The 24,061-nt window shown below is 45.7% G+C and overlaps 1 protein-coding gene across 6 annotated transcripts in view; it reads left to right on the forward strand.

The window, feature by feature from the left end:
- Positions 1-24,061, forward strand: part of CLEC16A (C-type lectin domain containing 16A) — a 954,241-nt gene that overhangs the window by 830,171 nt on the left and 100,009 nt on the right. For all 6 annotated transcript variants that reach the window (XM_063934295.1, XM_063934294.1, XM_063934290.1 and 3 more), the window contains one exon: positions 10,701-10,856. In XM_063934295.1, coding sequence (XP_063790365.1) covers positions 10,701-10,856 — 156 coding nt within the window. The remainder of the gene's footprint in view (positions 1-10,700; positions 10,857-24,061) is intronic.

Genomic DNA, 24,061 nt, shown 5'->3' on the forward strand with positions numbered 1-24,061 from the left:
CTTAATAATACAGTGTTTCCTTTCCTCATCTGTCGGGTTTTTTAGTTCATATTCCTCCCTGTGTGCGGCACTGTGACAGGTCGCATAAGATACGACCATGTCATGGAAAGCCCAGCCTGCTGTGGTCGTATCTGATGCGATCATACCAGGTAAGCGGTTGAAGTTTTCATTCAAATCCATCCATTGGAAGGCCCAGGAACAGGCTAAGTGAGTCAAAATTATTATTGATCTTTACTCACCGCTTTGGACTTGGACTGATTTTAGGATTGGGACCACTGTTTCTGCTTCTGTTTGGTGTTCTTCAGACAGGGTGTGACTAAAAATGTCCAGGTCGTAGCACCTTGTGCGGCACACAGTGCAAACACTGTTCATCTGTAGCCATTATGTCAGGCAAGAAACATGGAAGGAATGGTGGCGGGATGATACAGCTATTTCTATTCCAACTTCAGTGTCAGACATGCAGATGGTGCAGTACTCTACTTCCTCTGCAACAGTGCGTCTTCTGTAGGTGGGAATAATGGGCAGAATGGGCCTAAGGATGTTTTCCAGCCTCAGGAGTTCTGCCATCAGTACAATTGCCCGATTTGCACTGGGCTCATTTCTTCCTCTTTCTAATGATGGTCCAGCTCTTCCTCTTTCTGATGATGATCCAGCTCTTCCTCTTCCCGATGATGGATGGTCCTGCTCTACCTGATGATTGTCTTCCATTGGATGGTCTGCAGCGTCCTGATCTCAGACATGTTTCAATGATGTTATGGGATGTTCCTTCATTTCCAAGCAGCGGGTCTAACTCCCTTCAGCTCATTGTAGCTGATGACAGTACTTACACAAATTAATAAAAAAGGGAAAGAAAAAACACAGATGTGATTGTGCGCTGAAATCCGGTCACTGTTGAATCGCTGGCAGCAAATTCTACTGAGCAAACGTGATCTCTCTTGCAAACGTGGTCCCTTAAAAAGTGGGAGGCACATATAGAAACCGTTGTAATTCCTACACCGTTCACCTGATTTGGATGTAAATACCCTCAAATTAAAGCGGAAAGTCTGCAGTTAAAGAACATCTTGTTTGTTTAATTTCAAATCCATTGTGGTGGTGTATAGAGCCCAAAATATGAGAATTGTGTCGATGTCCCAGTATTTATGGACCTGACTGTATATCGCTCCATGTGTATGGACCTTTAGTACTGAAATCATCTAATTTCTGCTTCTGGACCCAGTGAGTTCAATGTCATTGCTGCTGCCATCCCTACTCCTCCATTGGTTATCTCTGTGGCCTTTGTCATGACAGCTGCCAACATTGTAACATTATATGGGATTTATCTATCTATGTATCTATCTAAAATTGTGTGTTTTAACAGAAACACACAATTCACAGAAATCCCTCTTAACGTGATTGGACACACTAGATCACATGACCATGCATTATTTCCCAATGACCGCCCTGCTCCAGCATAACCATACACCTGAACTACTAACTTTCCCCAAAACCTTATCACAAAGTTACAGCAGTATTACCCCACAAATATAAATAATACCATCACTAACCGATATGCAGCTTACCACTGCCTAACTGACAGCAGCACATCACTGCCTCACTATTTTATTCACTCACACTGTTATCCAGTTAAATGTTTATTCATTAAAAATAATTCAAGTGAAACAGCCTGTCTGAACTATTTTTTTCCTCCTTTTCGCTATCTGTTTTAACATATTGACCCACAACAGAGGCCATTTTAAAATACCCCTTTCACATTGCACAAATAACCTGGTATCGACCCGGCATATTACGGGTTTGACACGGATCAGTGTGCGATGTGAAAGGGCCATGTCCGAATTCACGGGTTGCCTGACCCGGTAATTCAACCCGGGTAATAAGAAGGGTTATTCCCGGCTTGAATACTGGGTCAGGCGCAGTGTGAATGGGTTGCCGGGTCGATGCGACCTTGTACCCATTCACAGCATAGGGAACGGTGGCGTGGAGATGCGCTCATCTCCCAGCACCGCCTCCACCCCCGCTGCCAGCTTCGCCCCCTGCCGCTCCCACCCGGGAAGGACCCGTTTCTAATTCCCGGGTGGGATCCGGCATTGGAGATGTGAAAGCGGTATTACATAGATATACCACTATCGGGTGTGCGGTTGCACTCTGATATATGCCCTCCTTGGGTGGTTAAAGGCCTCATGCATATATCAGAGTGTGACCATACACCCACGAGTGGTATATCTACTAAAAATATATATGCAGAAAATCTATCACCATGGGCAGAGTTTGTCCAATATGCATGTTGACAGAATAATCCTTCAGGCAGCATCCCTCCATTCTCCATTCCTCAATGTAATAGTATCTGCATAACAATATAGAAGAACAATCCCAATACATATAATAAACAATAAAAATGATCACACATTCAATTAAAAACAACTGACATATAGATTGGCTGGAATCATCTGCATTTTGAATAGTCCACTCGCTGTTTATAACCTGTATTCACCTGGACAACTCTCCGATAGCTGTACCACTCAAGGCAGTTCAGAGCTGGTTGGTTGATACTTTTCTCCATACACTTTAACTTTCTCCAAGCCTTAGTAAATAGACCCAAAATGCTGATTCCCCATATATGTTACAGGGTGGGAGTGTGGCACTGTCATATCCCCACAGCCTGATATGGAGGAGCAGCAGCATGCAGAAGTTAAGATGGCCTTTTAAACTTTCTTGCAAACCAAAGTAATTCAGTGTTTTACAAAATGTATTTATATTAGAGATGTGCACCGGACCATTTTTGCTGGATTTGTATTTGGCTCTGAATTGTAGTCCGGCTTTGGATTTGCCAAACCACAGTACTGGTTTGAAATTGCGTGTTTTGTTTTGTTTTTGTTTATGAATAGCCAAAAAAGCTAAAATCACATAATTTGGGTATTTTGTTACCTAGAATATTATTAACCTCAATAACATTAATTTCCAGTCATTTCCACTCAATATTGACCACCTCATAGCTCAGATTATTGTTCACCAACATAGGCCAAAGGCTGGCTGGCTATACTGAGGGTGTTGGGTACAGTGCGGTTTGAATACTGTATGGGTTGGATAGGGTTAGCAGTCTAAATTAGCCAGGGTCAGTATTTTAATCATCGGGATGCCACTGTCTGTATTTTGAGAGCCGTCATCCCAACCGCCGTGATTCCGATACCAACGGATCAAAACAACACCTCCAGTTACCTGCCCCACATAATTTAATCCATTATTGAGATTTTCAGAAAAATTCACCTGAAAACTGACATGACTTTATAGTCTAAAAGTACATGATGTTTCATCTGGTGCACCAGAGGTTCTGCACTGTGTCCTGACATTTTTAACTTAACATAACGATTTTCCCTAACCTTTCACCTGTTCGGGGAGGATGTACACAAAAAGGTAATTTTTTTTATTTATTTTTTTAATTTTGGGTGGAAAAGCAATGCGAGTTTTGAATTGGATTGCAAATTAACTTTGCAGAGTAAGTTCACTACAAGAGCGGCTCACAGGACGCAACTAGCACCTACAGTAATTGGATTGATCCCCTAGGTTGCATCAACATCCGCTGTAGTCTAACTATACAGTAGTTTTTGAAGTACAGTATACTGTACTTGGTTTGATTTTTCTCACATTTTTAACACCATACACGGGATTCATATTATATGGTTTGTACAAGTGACCATTGGCAAACATTTGTGTTAATTTTTTATATTCCTGCACTAGAAAATAAGAGATAAAGACCCAGAGTTGGATGAAACCAAAATCTTGAAATAGGTTTGCAAAGAAACAATTCAGAGTCAGTCTCAGGGTGTGTACACACGGTGAGATCCTTGCTATGTCCGATTTTGACCATGCGATTTCCCTTGAACTCCCCCAGAGCCCAGTTAGTACAGATTGCTTTTTGACTAAGTGCCAATTTTGACGATACTTTGTACTAGATAGTACACTAGATAGTCAAGATTGACTTGCCTGCACAGTCTAACTAGCCTTACGATACCGACCCCACAGGAGCGTGCATCGGGATCGAATCTGTATCGCAAGCTGCCTAACACCTTGAGATATACACTAACTGTTCATAAAATTCTGACTATATAGTCAAAATCTTACAGATTTATTTCACTGTGTGTACACACCTTCATACACAATCTGCAACTCCCTCCACTTGGCTTCAGCTCCCTCCCCTTCTTGTATCTGGCTGTGATGAGACTGGATTGCATCTGGTGTTGTGGCTTCACTGTCAGTACTGAAAATGCAGAAAATTGCTATACACAATGGAAACACATTACAGTTAATAGCTGGGTAGAGCAGAAACACAGTACCAAAGTGTTTTTTTTTTGTTTTTTTTTGTTTAATGACAACACTGTAGACAGTACTGTTTCTAGGGCATCCATCCCCCGACCCCTTATATGACTGCTGTCACCAGGGTTGGATTATAGGAGGACCGGAACCTAGGCAAAGCACTGAAAACAGTAATACACAACAAAAGTATAAGCGCATTGCCTGGGTGATAGAAATACAATAGTGGCACGCCTTCTTTGGAAGTCCATCGGGATGTTTGTGCGGTGCAGGGATGTTTGTGCGGTGCACACTGTGACGTCATCACATTTACCACTTGGGTGCCGTGCTCAGTGAGAAGGGCACCGGGTGACTATGTCAATGCCATCCACCCGCATGCTGCTATACTTCTGAATTTGGTTCGGGCACCGGGAGCAGCTGATGACAGGACGAGTGGCAGGTATAGTGTTGAATTATGGGGTAATTCAGGTTTGTTAGCACACTAATGGGCAGGGGTGGATCCAGAAGAAAATTACAGGGGGTCCATAATGGAAGGGCCAAGTACATTTGTGTGTGCCTTCAGCGCATGCGCTCCCAAAAAAGGGTTGTGTCCCCACTACAAGGGGTGTGACCTCACAGAACAGGGAGAGAGTGAGAGAGAGAGTGACTTGCAGTAGGTGACAGGGAGAGTGACTATCAGTTGGTGACAGCTAGTGTTTGACGGAGAGTGACTGGCAGTGGGAGAGAGGGTGACTGGGTATAGAGTGACTGGTAGTGTGTGACTGGGTATAGAGTGACTGGCAGTGGGTGACGGGGAGAGTGACTGGCAGTGGATGACAGGGAGAGTGACTGGCAGTGGATGACAGGGAGAGTGACTGGCAGTGGGTGACAGGGAGAGTGACTGGCAGTGGGTGACGGGGATGGTGACTGGCAGTGGGTGACAGGGAGAAGGTGAATGGCAGTGGGTGACAGGAAGACTGGCAGTGGGTGACAGGGAGACTGGCAGTGGGTGACAGGGAGACTGGCAGTGGGTGACCGGAAGACTGGCAGTAGGCGACAGGGAGAGGGTGACATATGAGTCAGTGTGATGTGGGCCCCTTTGACACACACAGTTTAAATTTTTTTATACAAAAAAATGTCTATTGTCATCTTGCATAATATACCACATACACATAGAAAACACACACATCTCACTGACTAACTCACCTTCCCTAGCATATCACAGGCGGATCCCTCTGGCCGGAGTTCTTTTATGCACAATGACCGTAGGCTGGGGTGAACAGAGGATAAGTCTCCCCCAGCAGTGAGCCCACTCCCGCGGACTCCAGTAATGCTCCCCAGTCTCCAGCACAGTCCGCGACTTCGGGCACCCGCTGTATTGTAGCAGCAGGCAGACGAAACTACCGCGGCTCCATGAGTGGGTCCACGCATACAGCAGAACTTCGTTGCACCTAGCCTGCTACGTTACCAGTATGGTGGCAGCAGACAATCGCCAAGCCTCCAGCACTGGGACTACTGCCCTAGTGCCTGCTGGCTCTGTCAAGGGGAGATTGCAGCAGAGCTGTGGCCCCTCCCCTGGATCCGCCACTGCTAATGGGCAAAACCATGGTTCACTGTACGTGAGGCAGATGTAACGTGCAAAGAGAGTTAGATTTGGGGCGGTTATATTGTTCCTGTGCATGATAAATACTTGATGCTTTATTTTTTACACTGATATGTACTGTAGATTTTCAGTTTGAACACACCCCACCCAAATCTAAATCTCTGTACTCATGCTACATTTGCACCACCTGCAGTGCAACATGGTTTCACCCACTGGTGTGCATTTTTGGTTTGCTAACACACCGTGTGTTTTTCCTGTGGGGGCCAATGTGTGTATTTTTTTCCCTGCAAGGCCACACCCACTGCAGTGAAGCCACACCCTTTTAACACACGCCAATAATGAGCTCAAAGATTTAATTTGTAAATTGTCCATGGAGGGAGGGGGGCATTTTTTTACTGTTCGCACTGGGAGCCAAATTGTCTAGAAACAGCCCTGCATACAATAAATGGTGCTACAGCCAATGAGCTCCCAACTGGTTACAGTTTGTAACACAGCAGTTAGAAACTACCAACCAATCAGCTCCTATCTCTCCACTTTATCACTCTCCAAGGCTTAGTACATATCCCTCTGTTAGTTTGGACGTACTTCCCAATTTCCTGTGGATCAGCACTAAGATGCTTATTGATGAGAGAAAGTCCCATTAAGTCTGGATTGTTCAGTCTAAATCCTAACTGGGAAAATCATTTCTAAAATGTGTTCAGATAATTGGTAAGATGCTCTGGGGAAAAAGCTCTTTGTAACTTCTCTATTAGGCAGCGGCTATATGAGGGAGAAGCAATTATTGTAGCTTATGAACACCCATGGTAAAGCAACCTCATGTATACTCATTAAATACTAGCTTGTCTAATTAGAACACCCTTTTATATACCGTAGATTGTACTGTATTCCCCTGAATTTACCGTACCTGAACTTTCATAACACTCTGTAACTCCGTTCCAGTATAACCTCAGGGGGAAACTGTTCCTGCTTACTTAACTCTTGCTTAAGGCTTACTTCAGAGGTACAGTATATCATTTCTGTTAAAGGCTTTTTCTTTTAGGAAATTGGCTGAAATGCCTAGTCTCTAATTTGTGGTTGTTAACAGTATTCTGCTGCGGTGTCTATGAAGAGCCCTATTTACAATCCGCTGCCAGCATTTCAATACGACTTTAATAACCCCTTGTTATTTTATGCTGGGGATAAATGAATAATAACTAGATTAAATAAAAGGCTATCAATCTGAATAAAAATAATCATACAATACTGCATTAGGTATTTGCCATGTTGTGATGAAAATACTAATAGAAATTGATTCAGTAGTTACCAAAAACAAACATACCTGCCTTATTACTTATTGTAGGTACGGTATACAGTAGGAGATATATTGGATGACATATCGTTCAGATGTAGATCAGAACAATATATCGTCCATATTGCTCAGTTGCACGCTCCCGGCCATCGTCTGTGGAGTCATACTGTCAGATGGGCCGATCCCGCTGACAACATCGTGCAGGTGAATGCGACGGGTAACGTTATGCTGTATTGCGCGGTAGTGCACTGGATCGTGTAGTGTGTATGGCCACACGATATATATGGTCCTCAGGTTGGCTGGGACACACATTGTCCTGATGTATACCCAACCTTATACTGGCCATACACTAGGTCGATATTGTGTGCGAATACATATCGACCTATTATTTGACCCATTGCATGCACATCGTCAATTGCGGAGGTACGATAGATTGTATGGTGCAATAGCACTGTACAATCTATTGCGTGCCCATCAGCTTGTGGGGGGGGGATTGTAGTATGACTCACATCTAATGTGAGTCGTACTAATGTATGGACAGCATACGTCTATTCTACAGTACTAATGTGCCTCAACTTCCCCCTGAAATTAACAGTCTGATTTAAGAGACACTAATAAAAGTTCATATGAGGTTATGGCCCTCATTCCGAGTTGTTCGCTCGCTAGCTGCTTTTAGCAGCATTGTAAACGCTAGGCCGCCGCCCTCTGGGAGTGTATCTTAGCTTAGCAAAATAGCGAACGAAAGATTAGCAGAACTGCTACTAAATAATTTGCTGCAGTTTCTGAGTAGCTCCAGACCTACTCCTAGACTGCGATCACCTCAGCCCGTTTAGTTCCTGGTTTGACGTCACAAACGCACTGCGTTCGGCCAGCCACTCCCCCGTTTCTCCAGCCACTCCTGCGTTTTTACCTGGCACACCTGTGTTTTATAGCACACTCCCTGAAAGCGGCCAGTTTCCGCACAGAAACACCCACTTCCTGTCAATCACACTACGATCACTCGAACGATGAAAAAACGTTGCTCGAGCTTGTGTAAATCTACAAAGTTTTGTGTGAAAGTACTTAGCGCATGCGCGCTGCGTACCATGCGCATGCTTGCCGTTTTTTTACTTAATCGCTGCACTGCGAAAATCGTCAGCGAGCGAACAACTCGGAATGACCACCTATGTTTCTAGTATTTTAACTGTATACCGTTGTTGCCACAATTAGATAACCCAGTACATGACTGTAGTCTTTATATGGTTTAACGACCCAGCAACCACATTTCATGAGTGGAGTAGTAGTTGTATGTAGTACCAGAGGTGGAACTACAATTGGTGCAGCAGGTGCATTTTACCGTGGCACCTGAGGACTAAGGGGCCCACTGCTGCCCAGACCAGAAATGAGTTATCCCCTGGACTCCTCGCAGACCATTTTGAGCAATGTCAGATGACTGGTTCAGCGCAGAGAGCAGGGTGGGCCCCACTGCCTGAGGGGTCTGCCCCTTACCTAAGTTGACCTTGTGTGTGCCGGACTGATAGTGGAGTCCTGCCACCTATCAGCGCTGATTATCACAGTCACTTACTGATGCTAATTAACAGACAGCTGTACATTTTTTCTTATTCACTGCTGTCTATGAATTAAAGGCAGCTCACAACCAGTGAAACTGACACTGTCAGAGTCTTCCTGAGTGCCAAACTGCGTTAAGCACAAGGGGCAGGGGCCCCTGTCACAGACAGAGCAGATGCCTCTGTGTTCCTGCCCCCACCAAGGTAAAGGACACAAAGGACATTGTGCATGTACCCCTGTCACACACGGTCTCTCCCTATCACCCTCTGCCTACCCCTGACTTCCATTGTCACTCTCTGCGTTCCCCTGCCTTACGCTGTCACCCTCTGCCTCTCCCTGTCACCTGAGGTATGACTCTGTGTTGCATAAACCCAAGGGTTAAAGTGAGCCGGAACGGGCCGGACTGCATTGAATCAGTTCCACTTGGAGACGGAACGCAGTTCCGCCTCCTCCTGCTCACCTAACCTGATGTGTGCCCGGCGCCGCAGGGAGATGCCAGGCGCCTGCTCAGATTGTATTACCAGCGGGCGCCTGACTCCCTCTCCACAGCGGAAGCCGGTGGCAGGAGCTCACTACTGAGCTTCAGCTCCCGGCTCTGTCAATCTGCGCTATGGGAGAGACGTCATGATGTCTCTCCCATAGTGCCGAGTAGCGGACGCCGGAAGGACCACAGCGGTCAGACGCGGAAGCGAGGCTTGGTGAGTGTTTTTTTTTTTTTTATTATTTTTCATACTGTATGTGTGAATGTATTAGCGTCGCTTCTACTGGGGGCTAAACTATTAGGGGCTAAACTACTGGGGGCTAAACTACAGAGGCTAAACTACTGGGGACATAAATGCAGGGGCTAAACTACAGGGGGCATTACCACTGGGGGCTAAACTACATGAGGGCTAAAGTACAGGGAGGCTAAACTACTGGGGGCATAACTACAGGGGCTAAACTACAGGGGGCATTACCACTGGGTGGCTAAACTAAAGGGGGGGTAAACTACTGGGGTTATAACTGCATGGTCATTACCACTGGGGGCATAACTACTGGGGGCATTACTACAGGCAACATTACTACTGGGGGCAATACTTCACAGGGGCATTACCATTAAGGGCATTACTACTGGGGGCACTACTAATGAGGGCATTGTAAAGGGGCCACTTCATATGGGACATCACTCCTGGGGACATAAGGGGCACTACTACTGGGGGCATTGCATAAGGGGCACTACTACTATGGGCTCTATATAAGAGGCACTACCAGTACAGTGGACATTGCATAAGGGGCACTACTACTGTGGGCATTGTATAAGGGGCGCTACTGCTGTGGGCATTATGTGTATTAGGGGTGCTACTACTGTGGGTTTTAAAGTATAAGGGGCACTAATATGTGTCATAACATGAATAAGGGACACTACTGTGTGGTGTAATGCAAATAAGATTGTGCTACTGTGTGGCATAATTTTAATTTGGGATACTATTGTGCGACCATGCCCCTTTCTTTTTGAGGCCACAATGTTTTTTGGGGGGCAATACCTTTATTACATGGGGGGAGGGGGGGAGTTCCACCACGTCTCTAGGACCACTTTAAGCACTGCATAAACCCATATACCAGAGTTTCTTAAAGTGTGCCATTACAGTCCAAGTTTTAAGGATATCCATGCTTGAGTCCAGATGGTTAAATCAAATGAACTGATGTACTAATTAAGTCACCTGTGCTCAAACATGGATATCCTTAAGACCTGGACTGTAATGGCAGAGTTTTGGAAACTCTGCCATTTTCATTGCTGTAATTTTACTAGATGGTGCTCATTAACGTCCTAATATGTAATCAGTGCTTAGTGATGTTCCCTTTACAGCATTACTTAGATTACTGTTGCATTTAAAATAATATAAATCCTTCTGCAGACTGCAAGACTCTCTGCCTGTATCTATGATATACAGTATGTACTTTATATTGTCACGCTAATAAAGGCCTTGCATTTCTCAGGTTTTGCTGTGGCCCAGTGCATAAACCAGCACAGTGCATCACCAGCTTCTTCCCCATCACCTCCTTCAAGCGGCAGCTCCAGTGGAAGTACCGGGCCTTGTGATTCTGTCACCACCAGTTTGACGTCCACTCCCTCTACAGTTCAGAGTCCATCAGGTAGAAAATATCTGTCTGTTTACTTTTAACATTTGAATTTAGGGGGGATTTATTTTGTTTATTTGCTATTTTTTTTTCAGGGTTTAACATTCTGCTTAATCAGATTCATAATTGTGTTGCTGTTTTCTTTTGCCTTAGTAACCTGCTAATGTAATGTTCATGAGACGCCTAGACAAGCAGCAGAAAAAACAGGGGGAACTGAAGTTTAGGTTCATGTCTGCCATAGTTTGTGTTAGCATGCAATTCCTGAGAAAGTTGTTTAATTCAGCAAATTTCAATATACAGTATGCATTTCCCCACAAAAAAAGATTGAAAAAAGAAAATTTTAATACAGTTCTTAAAAATGAATTTGTCTCTAGACCTGAAGGTAATTGTTGTGTCTGTGGGAAAAAAAGTCAGACAATTTTCTCCACTTGTAATTTCGCTCTCCCCTGGGCTATCTGACAAGCTCTAGGTAAGATTTCATACTTCATTATACCCTCCAACGCGGCTGTGCTAAAAATCGATACAAATTAGGGAAGGGGGTGTAGCCACCGGTAAAGGGGTTGTGGCCCCGCAACGTTCCCATTGGAATCAATAGCATTGGGAGACCCCAAAACATTTCCCTTCTCCTGGATGGAAGGATCACCATGCGGACCAGGAAAAAAACGTATATTTAGCTGGGAAGGCAATATAATGACAAATGCAAACGCCAGATATTGACGACAGTCGCTGGTTCTAGCAAATTACTTGTGATTGGCTTCTTGCATATGCTCTGCAGATACTATTTGTTTTTAATTGCTTACTTGTTCAGGCATAGATTCTGCTTTTATGAATGTGTTTAAGTGTTTTTATGTACTTATGTATGTGAGATGGAGAGGAGTTGTGGTATTGGAGAGTTTTTGTAGCACAAGTCTGATGTCTGTGACATGACTGATGTAAACTAGGCGCATGTGCTGCTGACCAGTACAAGCTCTTCATGTGGCAGATATATGATACTTTTGCACAAGTGTTTCTAAAACGTACAGTACCTTCATCCAGTCTGCATCAGGTGCTAAAAGTCTCTTCATTCTTCTTATATCTTTCCCTGATAGGTGCTTAATAGCCTTTTTTCAGATTTGCTGTGAATTATTTTTTGATCCTTAGAAAAATGCAAAGTTATTGGTTACTCCCAAACGTTTTGTATTTACTTTTATATCAGAGCACTTTACAAAGGCTGTCTCCATTCCGTTGATATTTTAATTTATATGATTTAATGACAACTGATATATCATCAGGATTTATTTATCACCAAAAGAGGTGAATTTTTACTTAATTATAGTATTTGTTTAGGGAGAGGGTTTTTTTGTTTGTTTTTTTATAATCTATGACACTTGAGTACTGAATATTATTCAGAGGTAAGAATTCCTACATAAATCTATTGCAAACTCCATTATGTAAGAAAATATAATTGTGAATAAAATGCCTCAGCAATCAAAGTAACATTAGATGTGCAAAAGGGCAAAAAAGTACAGTCTCCTAAGATGTTAATTGGAGACCTAAAAGGGGGCAGTGGGGAGAACTAGTAAAGCCACCCAACAACACGCACGTCGGGATCCCGACAGGGGAACCATATTGCAGCCGGTATATCGGCGAAGGAGATGATTCCCCCTCTATGGGTATCCACGATACCCACAGAGGGAGAGTAGAACCTGTGGCGATTGTAGCTGGCCACCGAGCCCGCAGTGTGGCATTCTACCGCTCTGGGTACCGATGTTGGAATACTGACATTTGGCATCCAGGGCGGCGGTAATTCATACTGAACCCAGATACAGAGCCTTTGGGCAAGTTGTATCAGTGCATTGCTCAAAGTGCTGTAGGAAGGGATTCACTGAATAATTGAAGTTGCAACACATTAAATTAACATATATTGTACATTACAGGAACCAGCTACAGGCTAATCTGTGTGTGCCATATATGACTGCTGTTTCATGCAAAGTGGAACCTTACTGCTTGCTTCATCTGTAGGCATTAGTCTTTGGTGATAACTTGCTAAATTTCCTATCCTACACCTGACACTAGATAAGTGCCATAGAAATAAGTATAGTAAATTGAGCATTGACAATGTATAGATCACTATTAAGAAAGAGATCATGGCTAGGATGTAATGGGAGCCGAGTTTGATGCGAGTTTGTAAAATGTCAGATTTTTCCGCAAAAGACGTACATTTTGCAAACTCGGACAATGTAATAGCATACGAGTACATAAAAAGTCAGATGTTTTCTACTCTGAACAAGAGCGCCCGGTAAAAAGTCGGATCCCGATGTTTTCCCCATGTTTAATATACAACATAGCCAATGTAATGGAGTCCGAATTTGAAAATCTCGTACAAAACAGCGCTACCAAGTCCGACATAAACAGAGCTGTTTTTTTGGGGTGGGTTGTATTTGTCAATGTTGAAAATCAATTACAACTGCACAATTACAGCACATTTACAAAAAATAAACTTTATTAAAATTATTTCTACCCTTAAAATCAGACAAAATAGTCTGTGTACTGTACATGTAATTTTTGCAAATATTATCTACTGAATTCACCATGGTATGCAATAGGACGCACAAGCAGATCCTGCTGACTGAAATTATATAATGCAGCATGCCTATTTATGTGTGTGATTGCAGCTATATCTGCATACAAAATGTTATGCTACAGTAGTTTCCTGCCAAACACTGTAACATAATTTGGTATGCTGATACAGCCACAATTACACAGAAAATATAGGCATGCCGCATATCATTTTAATCAGCAGGATCTGCTTGTGCGTCCTGATGGACTGGGATTTATAAAGGGTGTGTGTTGCTTAAATCATGGGAACATTGGGTGCCAATGGGTGACTTTCTCCCACATGGTTAAACTGTTATACTAAAAGATGCTTTCCAGTTGGTCTGAAAAAATCAGATGCTTCCTGGTCCAAAAATCTCCTGAGAAGTCTGATCCAATTTGCATTGGGAGCGTAAAGGGGGGTACACACGGAGAGATCCGTGTTTAAAATCTAAGAAATCTGACTAGATTGCTTAGATTTTAAGCACGGATCTGCCGTGTGTATACCCCCCAGCGATAGCGATGCGCAGCCTCGCGCATCGCTATCGCCAGAGCTAGATTGAGCTGCATGCAGGCTCAATCTAGTGGGTCACTCACTTCAGCACTGTGTGAAGTGAGCGGCCCCCCGTCGTCTCCCCCCCCCCCCCCCCCTTACTCAGCACATTGCGCTGTGCTGAGCGGGGGGGGAGATGTGTGCTGTTCGGGTCTGTGTTAAGATCGCTCAGCATACATCTCTCCCGTCAGTACCCTCCGTACAAGACGCACGCCATTACAGCCGAGTTCCGTGAAAAAGTTACACACTGTAATGTCCCAGTTTGTCTGACTTTTTCCTGGATGCTAAACTTGGCTTCCATGACATGCCGGCCATAAAATCTCTGATATTTAATTGCGAAAGCTTTGTTTGAACTAGAGACAAAATGAAGTGCATACAATAATTGCCAGTTACCTGATATTAATGTCTGTTATACAGATGGCATATAAATGAATAAACAATGAAAAGCATGAGATACATTCCATCTTAAAGCAAGTGCTTTTGGCTGCATTTCTTTGAAATATGCTTTATTAATAGTCCATGAAGACCAGAATTTAGAAATGTTAAATGTATTGTCTGCAGTAGCCAATATTTATGTGTCAACATGTACAATGGATTGTCTGATTTTAATTGTATTTAGCCATGACACAAAAGCCTGTATACTTGATATTAGCAGGGGCGGATTTTACCTATGGGTTGCTGCAGGACTGCAGCACTCCGCCCAGTAAAATCCATCACTTGAGTGAGCTTAGGTGAACCAGTTGTAGTCTGTGTGACTGCACTGGCTCAGTGGCTTCACTGTGACTGGCAGTGACTTCTTATTGGAAGTCCTACCTGCCAATTAGCCGCAGGACAGGCAGTCCCATTGAGAGGTGATTCCTCCTTCTGGGACTGCCAAACTGGGCTGCTATTGGTAGAGACCTAGCTGCCTGTAGGACGCCACTTCCTGCCTAATCGGTTTCCATGGGCTACAGCCGATGCAATTCATAGAAGCTGGGGTTAAAGCATTTGCACTCAAGCCGCCGCTTGTGCACATGCGCTGGGACCAGTCGCCTGTCAACTCTATTGCGCAGGCGCTCAGGGCGGTCTTTTTGTATGGGCAGTTGCCAAAGGGCCACAAGAGTATAAGAGCCCTAGGCTGATAGCTGAGTGTCCCCTTTTTCCAGGGGTACCAGATTTTTAAAAATCGACCCTGGGGAACCGGAGATATCCGACTTCAAAGCAGTGGTCCCGATCTGAGCCTGTTAATTGCTCTTCCCAGCCAGATATCTCGGGTTCTGTGTGACTTAGAGTTTTTCTGAGTGTATACTCCAAAAGATGGGACTCTCCCCTTTTGGTGGACACTGGCAGCTTCTCTCTACTATGCCCAGAACCAGAGATATCAGCCTTCCAGCAGCTGGTCCCTGCTCCAGCTTCACATGCCTGATATGCAGTTTTATATTCTTGTCGGTGGGTTGTTCTGGCTCCTGAACACTGATCCCCAAATCCCCAGTACCTCCTGAAAGGTGAGAGACTCTGGTTTTTTTATCCGTTTGAAAGCTAAGAAATCTATTTCCAGGAATCACCCCTCAAGGCAGCACTTAACACCGATTTCTGCTCGTACCCTCTGGAGGTATAACCTGAGGCTATCTGTACCCTTTCAGACCGGTATATTGCCAGGTCGACACATGTTGCTGTGCAGTGTGAAAGGGTCACTCCAGAAATCCCAGGTCGCCTGACCCAGTAAATCAACCCGGGAATAAAGAAGGGTTATTCCCAAGTTATTACCGGGTCAGGTGCAGTGTGAATGAGTTACCCGGGTCGATGCGACCCAGTACCCGTTCACAGCATAGGGAGAGGCAGCGCGGAGATGATCTCACCTCCTTGTGCCGCCCACGATGCCGCCGTGGTCCCCGCCTCCGATGGCAACCCGACCGGCAACCCAAATCTCCTCCTTAGTGTTAACTCCCTAATCAGCTCTGCAATAGGTGAAAATAATTTGCCTATTTTATTAAATATCACTATTAGCAACTGCTGAAAACTGCGCTGATCTAATGATATACAGATGTACCCTCATACAACTAGCCTTAATGCACCACGTGATGCAAGACACCTGGTATGAGTGAGCCAGATGGGCAGTCCAGCCCTGATTGTGAGGCCCAAATTATTTTACCCTGTGTTACAGAAACAAATTATTTTCCATAGATGGGAGGAGGGCACATTATAATCTATATCCCACATACTGGCCATACACATGTGGGGGACCCTTGTCAGAAAAAGGGGAGTCCCATCAAATGATATTCCCCTAGGTTATCAAATGTACATTCAGAGCCGGCCTGAGCCTAATTTCTTTGGTAAGCAAATATATGGCTTCACGGGGAAGGGGCGTGGCCACATAATAGCACCAATTCACATTACATCTCAGAGTGGTATGTGCTATTCATATTAGACAGCACAGTGGTGTACACACTATTAATTACAAAATATACAGTAAACTCTGAAGTTCACCTGTATTATAATATTTTATTTATTTTCCAGTTTAGAATCACATTACCAGTGTTTAACAGGCTGTGTTGCTATCCTCTGTTGTACAGCTGTAATAACTACTCTACATTGCTGATACGTCATGTGTAATGACATCACTGATTGCAGGAATATTACTATACACACTACATATACTGTAGGCATTACAGATGGAGAACAGAGGATAACGATTGCCTGCATAACACTGGTAATGTAATGCTAAACTGGATAATAATGATCCAGCATGTACAGAGCAGTACACGCGCTGCACCTGCTGACAGCTGCAAACTGCACAGTAACACCAGGCACAATGACCATCGCCATGCCTCAGCACACCCACACAGCGGGTTCCCATGCAGCAGCCCGCGCATTCACCCAGATACTCCCGCCCGGACTTGAGCAGCCTTTCTGGGCTCATGTTCTCTGATTCCGAAACGTTATTGGCAGCAGGCAGGGGCGGATCCAGAACAAAATGACAGGGCGGGCACCGTGACAAGGGAAGAGGGATCTTCTGTGCCTTAGGCACGCGTTCCACAAAAAGTGGGTGAGGCCTCGTAAAAAAGGGAGTAGCCTCAATGGGAAGAGTGTGACAGGGAGAGGCAGTGAAAGATACCAGGGAAAGGGTGACAGGCACGTGGTGATGTGAGAGGTAGTAAGTGACAGAAAGAGGGTGATGCTTTAGAGAGGCAGAGGATGACAGGAAAAAGAGGATGATGGGGAGATAGTGATGCATGGAAGAAGTAGATGGTGAGGCAGTGGGTGAAGGGGAGAGATAGTGGAAGACAGAGAGGCAGTGGGTGACAAGGAGAGGCAGAGGGTGACAGGAGAGGGTTACAGGGAGAGGCAGTGGATAATGCGAGGGAGAGGCAGTGGGTGACACCAGGGAGAGGGAAAGAGTAACAAGGAGAGCAGTGGGTGACACCAGGTAGAGAGTGAAAGGTATTAACTGCGCTTCGGGGATGGCTCAGCGGTACATGGTGCGGCGCTGTGAGGGGCGCCCCGAGCCAGCGCGACACCCTACACTGGTCCAGAAGCCTGTCGGGGTCCCCGGATCACAGCCAGCACTAATTCTTCAGCAAGTATAATCCATGAAGAGCGGGAAGACAGCGCCATTAAGGGGGCGGAGCTTCTTCTCAGAGCGGATCCAGCAGCGTTTCAATGTCATTTTCCTGCTTGCACAGCACTGAGAAAGAGAATCAGGTTCCTCCACAGCAACTCCAGCTATCTGTAAACGGTACCAGGGGGTTGTAGAAGGGGGGGGGGGGGGGGGGGAGGCTGTAATACGACTGTGTGTCCTATTAAGGTGCACAGTCAGCGCTGATAAGAGGTCTCCCTTTGGTAAAAGCGCTGTGTGTGGGTTGGCTCCAATCTCTATGTGTCTCTCTTGCCATTCTTGGGGGGGGGGGGGGGACTCTGTCTGCCCTCACGTGTGTGTGTGTGTGTGTGTGTGTGTGTGTGTGTGTGTGTGTGTGTGTGTGTGTGTGTGTGTGTGTATAGAGTGTTTGGTGGTCTCCTTTAGCTATGTCCAGGGACACTGTGTCATATGCTGCAGAGGATTTCTCCTCCCAGGATGATCCCATTCCATGTAATCAGGATAGCACTGGTTTAGCACAAATACCAGCAAGGGAACCGGAGTGGTTTTCCTCTATCAAATCTTGGATTTCTCAGATTTCTGACAGGGTTGCAAGTAATGAATCTGCAACCCAGGTATTACAGAGCTCTATGGCAGTATGGCCGGTTTCTGGTATCTCAGGATGCTCCGCTATATACCCCCATAAGTGTGCGCTTGTGCATATCACACAAGACGGCATGGATACCGATTCTGACACCACAGACGGTGATGGGGATGTGTCGCGGGGGTCCGCATCTCTTGCAAAGGGGGTGCAATTGATGATAGAGGCTATCAGGGATGTGTTGAATATTAATGATACCACACCTGACAAGGTTGAGGAGGCCTTTTTCACTGAAAAAAGCCTCGCAAACCTTCCCTGCGTCAAAGGAATTGAATGCTATATTTGAGAAAGCATGGGAAACCATGAGAAAAATTTCCAGGTCCCTAAAAGGGTACAGGTGGCGTTTCCTTTCCCTGAAGAGGATAGAAAAAAAAATGGGAAAACCCGCAGATTGTTGACGCATCTGTGTCCAGACTCTCAAAGAAGGTGGTTTTGCCTGTTCCAGGATCTACCGCCTTAAAGGAGCCGGCTGATGGAAAAATTGATAATACACTTAAATTAATGTACACTGCTTCAGGGGCCATATTACGTCCCACTATTGCTAGTGCATGGATTGCAAAGGCTATAGTAAAGTGGTCAGCTACCTTACTTGAGGATTTGGATACGATGGATAAGGATGATGTTGCATTATTTTTACGCAAAGTACATGATTCAGCAGGTTTTATGGTAGAATCCATGAAAGACCTGGGTTCCATGGCTGCGGGAATATCTTCCATGTCTGTTTCAGCTCGTCGGGGACTGTGGCTGCGCCAGTGGTCGGCCGATGCGGAATCCAGAAAAAGTGTGGAGTCCCTACCCTATACAGGTCAGGTTCTCTTTGGGGAAGCTCTAGACGCGTGGATATCCATGGCTACAGCGGGTAAGTCTTCGTTTCTTCCCTCAGCAGCACCTGCTCCGAAGAAATCCTTCTCTTCATCTGCAACACAGTCCTTTCAGCCTAACAAGCCTAGAAAGGTCAGACCGTCCAATACCTTCTTTAGGGGAGGTCGAGTTAAGTCCAAGAAACCTGCCGCTGCAGGTTCCCAGGAACAAAAGCCTGCTTCAGGTACGCCAAAGTCCTCCGCATGACGGTGGACCGCACGGCCTGGAGGTGGGGCCAGTGGGAGGGAGACTCAGACAATTCAGTCACGTCTGGGTATCGTCCAGCCTGGATCCCTGGGTGATAGATATTGTATCCCAGGGATACAGGCTGGAATTTCAAAGTCTCCCTCCTCATCGTTTTTTCAAATCAGGCTTACCAGCTCTGCTGGCAGACAGCACTGTTCTACAAGAAGCTGTCCAAAAGTTGGTGGAGGCACAGGTCATTGTGTCATTCGCAAACTACAGGTTACTATTCGAACCTTTTCGTGGTACCTAAACCTGATGGTTCGGTCAGGGCCATTCTGAACCTAAAATCATTGAACCCCTTTCTAAAGGAGTTCAAGTTCAAAATGGAGTCTCTCAGGGCTGTGATATCAGGTCTGGAAGAGGGGTAATTCCTGGTATTCCTGGATATCAAGGATGCGTACCTCCACATTCCGATATGGCTGCCGCATCAGGCTTGTTTCGCATTGCTGGACTGTCATTTCCAGTTCCAGGTACTGCCATTCGGCCTCTCCACAGCACCAAGGGTGTTTACCAAGGTGATGGCAGAGATGATGGTTCTTCAAACAAGGGGTGAACATCATTCCATATCTGGACGATCTGCTGATAAAGGCATCGTCCAAAGAGAAGCTGCTGCAGTCCATTGTTCTCACAACACGCCTCCTCAAGAGTCATGGTTGGATTCTGAACCTTCCAAAGTCACATTTGGAACCAACCCAGAGGTTGTCCTTTCTGGGAATGATCCTGGACACGGAAGTGCAGACGGTGTTTCTTCCACAGGAAAAGGCGTTGGTGATACAGACTATGATCTGGGATGTCCTGAAGCCAGCCCGGGTGTCGGTTCATCAATGCATTCGCCTGTTGGGAAAGATGGTGGCCTCTTACGAGGCTCTCCAATATGGGAGGTTCCACGCTCGGACCTTCCAACTGGATCTTTTGGACAAGTGGTCGGGATCTCATCTCCACATGCACCAGAGAATTCGTCTGTCGCCGAAGGCCAGGATTTCGCTCCTCTGGTGGTTACAATTACCTCACCTTCTGGAGAGCTGCAGGTTCGGGATTCAGGAATGGGTCCTTCTAACCACAGATGCGAGCTTTCGGGGCTGGGGAGCAGTCACTCACGGAGTAACTTTCCAAGGATGGTGGTTAAGCCTGGAAGCCGGCCTGCCCATCAACATCCTGGAACTAGGAGCCGTCTACAACGGTCTTCTTCAGGCGGCCCCTCTTCTAAGAAAGCGGGCCATTCAAGTGCAGTCGGACAACGTAACAACAGTGGCTTACATAAACCGACAGGGCGGAACGAAGAGCAGAGCGGCAATGTCAGAGGTGACGAGAATACTCCTCTGGACAGAAAAACACGCGTTGGCGCTGTCAGCCATCTTCATTCCGGGAGTAGACAACTAGGAAGCAGACTTCCTCAGCAGACACGATCTCCATCCAGGGGAGTGGGGTCTCCATCCGGAGGTGTTCAAGGAAATAACAGACCTTTGGGGATTACCCCAAATAGACATGATGGCCTCTCGTCTCAACAAGAAGCTTTAGCGTTTTTGTTACAGGTCGAGGGACCCACAAGTAGTGGCAGTGGACGCCCTGGTGTCTCCGTGGGTGTTCCAATCAGTGTACGTGTTTCCACCACTCCCACTCATCCCAAGAATCCTAGAGCTCATAAGGAGAACATGGGTTCAAGCGATCCTCATTGCTCCAGACTGGCCGAGAAGGGCTTGGACCTTCTGAATCTACTGCAAGAAGAACCGAGGCCTCTTCCTCTTCGGGAGGACCTGCTGCAGCAGGGGCCGTTCGCCTATCAAGACTTACCGGGGTGGGGGGGGGGGGGGTTTGGCAGGTGTGGATATGGGCCTGAGGTAGGGATCTGTGAAGGTCCAGATATTTCGTCCCTCTCTGTTTTCTTCCAGAAACAATTGGCTGCCCTCCCTGACTTTTTTGAAGGGGGTTCTGCACATCCAGCCTCCCTTTGTACCGCCTACGGCGCCTTGGGACCTTAACGTGGTGTTGCAGCTCCTCCAGTCGGATTGGTTTGAGCCTCTACAGGAGGTTGAGGTCAAATTTCTTACATGGAAGGCTGTCACGTTGTTGCACCTTAGCTTCTGCTAGACACATGTCCGAATTGGGGGCTTTATCCTGTAAAAGCCCATACTTGATCTTCCACGAAGGTAGAGCTGAGCTCCGGACAAGTCAGCAGTTTCTTCCGAAGGTTGTGTCGCCATTTCATATCAACCAACCTATTGTGGTGCCAGTGGCTACTGACTCCTAAATTACATCAAAGTCCTTGGACGTTGTAAGGGCTCTGAAGATATATGTGAAGAGAACTTCTCGTCACAGAAAGTCGGACTCTCTGTTTGTCCTATATGATCCCAAGAAAATTGGGTGTCCTGCTTCTAAGCAGACTATTTCTCTCTGGATTCGGTTCACTATCCAGCACGCTTATTCTACGGCAGGACTGCCGTGTCCAAAATCTGTTAAGGCCCACTCTACTCGTAAGGTGGGGTCTTCCTGGGCGGCTGCCCGGAGTGTCTCGGCAGTGCAACTTTGCCGAGCTGCAACTTGGTCTGGGTCGAACACGTTTGCAAAGTTTTACAAGTTCGATACTTTGACCCCTGATGATCTGAAGTTCAGTCAATCAGTTCTGCAGGAGCCTCCGCCCTCTCCCTCCCATTCTGGGAGCTTTGGTACATCCCCATGGTACTAATGTGGACCCCAGCATCCTCTAGGACGTAACAGAAAATAGGATTTTGGTTACCTACCGGTAAATCCTTTTCTCGTAGTCCGTAGAGGATGCTGGGCGCCCACCCAGCGCTTCGTTTTCCTGCAATCGTTATCTGGTTCAGTACATCTTTGTTTAGTTATGTACTGCATTGTTACTTGGTAAGTAATGTTTCAGCAGTTGCTGAGAGTTTCAAGCAAGTTAGCTTGATGTGCCTTGTATGTGTGAGCTGGTATGAATCTCGCCGCTATCTGTGTTAAATCCTTCTCTCGAAGATGTCTGTCTCCTCGGGCACAGTTTCTAGACTGAGTCTGGTAGGAGGGGCATAGAGGGAGGAGCTAGCCCACACTCTCAAATCTTAAAGTGCCAATGGCTCCTGGTAGACCCGTCTATACCCCATGGTACTAATGTGGACCCCAGCATCCTCTACGGACTACGAGAAAAGGTTTTACTGGTAGGTAACCAAAATCCTATTTTCTGTGCAGTGTAAATACGGGCTGCTTTATTTCTACACTGCAGTATAGATTTCAGTTTCAACACATCCCACCCAAACCTACTCTCTCTGCACATGTTATATCTGCCACACCTGCAGTGCACATGGTTTTGCCCAACAGCTAACAAGTTTGCTACTACGATCAGGTCTGAATTGCCCCCTTTATCTCCATCCAAGGCTTAGTAAATAGACCCCTTTTACTCTTCTTTGTCCATAGAGAGCAAATTGTATACTGTATATAATTTTCCTATTGTTTGAAGTGCACCAATAAAGATACTTTCTCTTATGTAGCAACTGCATATTGTGCAACAGTTGTTATGCAGTAATTTTCTTGAAAATATACTGATTAGCATTTTATTGTTTCCTAATGGCCGAAATGTGTCCAGGGTGGATAGAATTGGAATCTACAGATGTGTCCTCATACATCCAGCCTCAATATGCAACGCAACACAAGATGCCTGGCACCAGTGAGCCACCAGGTCCCGTGCTACTCTGTTAGCATTTTGCCATGAGATGCATCTTATGCTGGGCATACACGCTACAATTATCTGGCCGATCCGCCTGATATCAGTGGCTCGGCCAGATAATTGCATCTTGTTTGTAGCCGACAGACCTGAAAATATCGATCGGTCGGTCATGCTGGATCGTCCAGCATATCTCTCCGATGCAATATTTTCAAGTGTCCGGTTGGCCTCATTGGGCACTGCATGCCCTACCGTGGCCAACTGATGGATATTTTCCTGTTCCTTCACATGGGAAGGGACGGGGAAATGCCTCCTCCCCGAGGCGGAGCACCGGTATCACGTGACATGCACTGTGAGAGATCTCACAGTGTATGTCCTGGATATCTGCAGGGTCAGATAAAATGCCTGTCGGTCTGAAAGGCATTTATCTGACAGTGGATAAGAATATGGTGTTTAGCGCATCCCTAGCTTGAGCATGGAAATTATATTGAATATTGTACTCTGTAAGTAATGTCCACATATACTAGTATATCACACCAGTGGGGTAAAACGCCTAACAGTGTGCCCACAGGACTATTTAGGTTTGTCAATGTGTTGTGTGTTTGTTCTGTGTACCGGTACTAGGGAGGGAATTTAGGAGCACAGTGTACCCACCGCTTCACAGACTCAAAGTTTATTGTAATTTTTTAAAAGATTATACATTTTTAAAAGATTATACATTTTTAAACAAATTGTGCATTTTTTTCACCTACATTGTCTCGCTGTGGACATTACTTACAGAGTACAATATTCAATATAATTTCCATGCTCAAGCTAGGGATGCGCTAAACACCATATTCTTATCCATTCCGTATACATGCACAGTGGGACTCTATAGTGTACCCACAAGGTGTTTTTAGCCGCAACCAGCCAGAGGGAGTTGTGTGCAGAAACAGCGCAGTTCCTCACCCCTCTTTTTCCCAATATTTATCTGACAGTGTATGCCCAGCATTAGTTACAACATGATGTGACTAGGAAGCACCAGAAGACTGCTGATTCGATAATTCGATATGCGACACTTGCATGGTGTATGTGACCGAGTCTGTATACAAAGCACGACAGGACTGGAATTGGAAAA

Source organism: Pseudophryne corroboree, chromosome 7 (assembly GCF_028390025.1).
Source record: "Pseudophryne corroboree isolate aPseCor3 chromosome 7, aPseCor3.hap2, whole genome shotgun sequence".
NCBI classification, from domain to species: Eukaryota; Metazoa; Chordata; class Amphibia; order Anura; family Myobatrachidae; genus Pseudophryne; species Pseudophryne corroboree.